The 4,530-nt window shown below is 42.7% G+C and overlaps 1 protein-coding gene across 1 annotated transcript; it reads left to right on the top strand.

Annotated features, from left to right (window-relative positions):
- Positions 1–971: 971 nt before the first annotated feature.
- LOC143934257 (uncharacterized) lies at positions 972–3,848 on the top strand. The gene is made up of 4 exons (XM_077457711.1): positions 972–1,436; positions 1,544–1,706; positions 1,805–1,946; positions 2,239–3,848. Exons 1-4 carry the CDS (start codon positions 1,211–1,213, stop codon positions 2,821–2,823), a joined length of 1,116 nt encoding a protein of 371 aa, XP_077313837.1. The 5' UTR covers positions 972–1,210; the 3' UTR covers positions 2,824–3,848.
- The last annotated feature ends 682 nt before the right edge of the window (positions 3,849–4,530 follow it).

Genomic DNA, 4,530 nt, shown 5'->3' on the forward strand with positions numbered 1-4,530 from the left:
ATCATATAGGTCTGCTGTTATTCTACGCGAGGAACACCATAGTACTGAAATGGAAATTGAAGGAGGCACCCTCTCTCAACGTTTGGAAATTCCTAGTTAAAGTGGTTGTAAACTCTGTTACACCACTTGTACAAACAGGTATGCCTATAATAAGGCTTACCTGTGGGTACTGTGAATACCTCTTAAACTTGCAGTGTAGGAGATATTCAGAGTGCAAGCAACCGATGACATCATTGACACATGTGCTCTAAATGTCCCACTTACAGTGCCAGATCTTCAGAGCCCGTGCTGGAAACGGCGGCTCCCGCGCGCATGTGTGGTAATGACGTCATCACGGCTTTGGCCACTCACTGCACTGCACCACTAGAAGGGCTTCGTTGTAACGTACGTTTTTCGTATTGTGCTAGTATGCGATGCATACTAGCACATTATGCTGTTGTCTTTCAGGTTTTTTTATTTTATTACAAATGCTTTAATTCCTCCATCCCCTTGTACAAGGCCACATACTACTCACATGGCTGCCCTGTCAAATTTGGTAAAGTATGGAACATTTGGACAGACTCTCTTACTAATGTCACCCAATAACTATTACCAATTCACTTGGTCTCTGACCTAGCAGCTAGAACCTATGGGCATTCCCCAGCTCAGCACATACATCAAAATAAAAGGTAAAAAGGTACATAACAACAGGCTACCACCTAAACAAAAGCACTACTAACACTATACTGCTTGGGTCCACTAACTAGTAGAGTATGATAGATTTGGCACTACAAATAGATACACTCAACTCACGATTAAGAGAAGAAGAATTAAATGCAAGTGTCTAGAAATTGTCATCTGAGATAATGAGGGGTAATAATATAAAAAAACAAGAGGCTTCAGCTCATGGCATATATACCTTTAGGCCCCTTTCACACGGGCGGATAGAATGGTGCTTTTAGCTGCGGATTTTCTTCATTTCTACCGCAGCTAAATGCACACAATGCTTTCCTATGGCCCCATTCACACACAGCGTTTAGCGGCGATTTCGTTACATGCGGTTCGGTGCGAATAGAAAAAATAGAATTGTATGCGTCCAGGTGCGATGTAGCGCAGCTATAAGCACATAACCGCAGGTAATCGCAGTCTTTTGTGTCAATTGCGGCCAGCAGCGTGAAAGAAGAAAAAAAAAACCCGGAAGCACATCCTATACAGCAGGTGTACCTGGGAAATGACACAGGAAGTTGAGAGGGATGAAAGGGGAGAAGACAGCATGGCGGCAAGAGACATCTCACACGAGGCCATCATCGCACTGGTGCAAGCCCGACCAGAGTTATGGGACTCAGAATGCCCAGGATATGCAGACCGAGTGCTGAAGAGAGCAAAGTGGGAAGAAGTCTACAAATATGTCACACCGAACTGGGACGAGATGTCTGCAACTGAACAGGATAACCGAGGTGAGTGCAAGGTTTGTTGTGTCTATGCAGCAGGGTACACATGCATCCTAGTAAAGATTTTACCCCCTAATGACCAGGCCATTGTATGTTTTTTTTATATATTGCAGGAAAGGAGGTTTATACACGTTGGAGGTCCCTGCGCGACCGTTACAAAAAAGAAGTCAACGAAGAGAAGGCTGCGGAGAGAAGCGGAGCACCCTCAACTCGTCGCAGGCCTAACCCCCATGCAGAGGCTTTGTCTTTTTTGAGGCGCACCACTGAGATGCGCACGTAAGTATATCCATTTATTTTACTTAGCGATTTGTGACCATTAAAGGCATATTCATGTTCACTTTTTTTTTAAACGTGTAATCTTTATTGTTACCTAGAACTGTGTCAAGTGTCCCTGTGAGAGCAAGCGCAAGGCGCGAAAGTTCGTCGCCATCACCATCAGGAGACGCTGACACCAGTCAAGAAACCACAGAAACAGTGTCATCCCAAGAATATCATCCATCCACTCAAGAACCTGCGGTATGTATTTTAAAAATGTCACAATTTCTGTCCACAAAAGACGTTACATTTTGAAAAGGCAGCTGGTGTTGGCACAAATGTTGTAGAAACAACAACGACTTGTTTTTTTGGGCAAGGTGTGACTTGTTCTTCTGGCTTTGGAGGTCTTCAGTGAGATCAGGTTTTTGCAACAAAACAAGTACCTGTGTGTGATCTATTCTAAACAGGTGCTGCAATATTTGTGCAAGCCATCATATGCTGTTCAGTGTGACCTCAGTATCAGATGCATAATCTATATATTATAATATTGCAGGCAAATCCAGATAGGAGAGTCCGGTCTACTACTACCACCCGTCGAACACGTACTCAACAAGAGACACCTTTTGAGGAATATTTCAACCGTATCATTGAAGAAATGAGAAACCAATCACAAAACCAGGCAAAAGATGATGAATTCCTCAACATCTCAGACCCCGATGTTATGTTTTTAAGAATGTTGCTTTGTGTAATCAGGGAGATTCCTGCAGATAAGCGCACTGAGGTCAGGGGTGATATACATGCCTATTTAACGTATATTGTGTCCGCTTGCAAAGAGCAACGCCCATATCCTAAATTTCAGCCATGGGCTATGGGTTTTAATTCACCTAGTGGGTCTTTCAGTAGACCAATGCCCAGTCAGCAGTGCCATGACACAACATCTGCCATTAACCCTTATGTAGGACCCCCACCACTGTATACATCTTACCCGTCTAATCCTGGTTACCAAAGGATGCATGTGCAGCCACACCCAGTGTCTTCACCCTCATCTTCCCATTCAGGATCACCCATAGATGTTGGCAGTGAACCAAGCCATTCTTCCCTGCGTAACCCTAATTATTCAATATATGAAAACTTATAGTATTCCTATGGCAGTGATATGACGGTTGTATTTTTCTTGTTGTGTAATGTTACTTAATGTTTTACCTACACTACTTAATGTTTTACCTACACGAACTAATGTTTACAACAAACCCCAGATTCCTCCATGTACACTGAACTGTACGCACAGAAGAATCTCCCACTGTCCCAAGCTTATACATGTTGCTACTTGGCCCCACTTGCTCTCACAATACCTGAACTTTCTGTTTGCGTGCTAGCATTGTTTAGGTTGAGAGACTTGGCCCAGTGGGAGATTACCCCATCTACACAGTGGAGTGTACATGGCGACATCTTTTGCACTTTCTCCATCTAGCCAAATATTTCAGAACTGTTTACCGCACTCAGTGCCCATCTTTGGCCCCTTTCACACGGGGCGGATCAGTAATGATCTGCCCCGTGATGATCCGCTCGCTCAGCGGGATTGCTCCGTTGTCCCCGCTGAGCCGGCTGCGGACAGGGCGGTCTCCGCACACTGTGCAGGGACCGCCCTGTCAGCTCTCCACTCTCCTCTATGGTGATCGGACGAGCACGGACTGTCTGTCTGTGTCCATCCGATCGGCTCTGCAGACGGATAGAATAGGTTTTTACTCCGTCTGCAGAATCGGACTGTTGCGGAGGCGGACGATATCGGGTGCCACCGCAATTGTCCGATTCTGTAGACGGAGGGAAATCCAATTTTTCTAGCCATCTGCAGAGCGGATTGGATGAACACGGACAGATGGTACGTGCTCTTCCGATCCCCATAGAAGAGAACAGAGAGCTCACAGGGCACAGTGTGCCGGGACAGCCCTGTCTGCCACCGGCTCAGTGGGGACAATGGAACAATCCCTGCCGACCAAGCGGATCTTCACGGGACGGATCATTACTGATCTGCCCTGTGTGAAAGGGGCCTGACAGCACTTCAGGAATACTGTAACCTTTTTTTTTTTTACGGGGGGTAGTGGGGGATATTTTGTGGACTCGTTATCTGTTGCACTTGAAATTCAATACTTTAAACTAAAAGGAGATTTTATATATATATATCTCTATATATATATATATATATATCTCTATATATATATATATATATCTCTATATATATTCCAAAGGAATTAAAAAACATTTTTCTATACTTGCAAGCATTCAATGTTTTTGTAAGGTTTTTCTATTTTTTTTATACACCCTGTGCAGTGCAGGAATACTGTAACCTTTTTTTTTTTTTACGGGGGGTAGTGGGGGATATTTTGTGGACTCGTTATCTGTTGCACTTGAAATTCAATACTTGAAACTAAAAGGAGATTTTATATATATATATATTCCAAAGGAATTAAAAAACATTTTTCTATACTTGCAAGCATTCAATGTTTTTGTAAGGTTTTTCTATTTTTTTTATACACCCTGTGCAGTGCAGGAATACTGTAACCTTTTTTTTTTTTTACGGGGGGTAGTGGGGGATATTTTGTGGACTCGTTATCTGTTGCACTTGAAATTCAATACTTGAAACTAAAAGGAGATTTTATATATATATATTCCAAAGTAATTAAAAAACATTTTTCTATACTTGCAAGCATTCAATGTTTTTGTAATGTTTTTCAATTTTTTAAATACACCCTGTGCATTGCAAACGATAGAAATAAAAACAATTTAAATTGTTGAAAATTGTCGACTACTTTATTTAAGGCAAACGTGAAAACTGACACAAAAACCT

This window comes from Lithobates pipiens, unplaced genomic scaffold (genome assembly GCF_037356315.1).
Source record: "Lithobates pipiens isolate NorthernLeopardFrog02 unplaced genomic scaffold, aLitPip1_a1.2 Scaffold_27, whole genome shotgun sequence".
Lineage (NCBI taxonomy): Eukaryota > Metazoa > Chordata > Amphibia > Anura > Ranidae > Lithobates > Lithobates pipiens.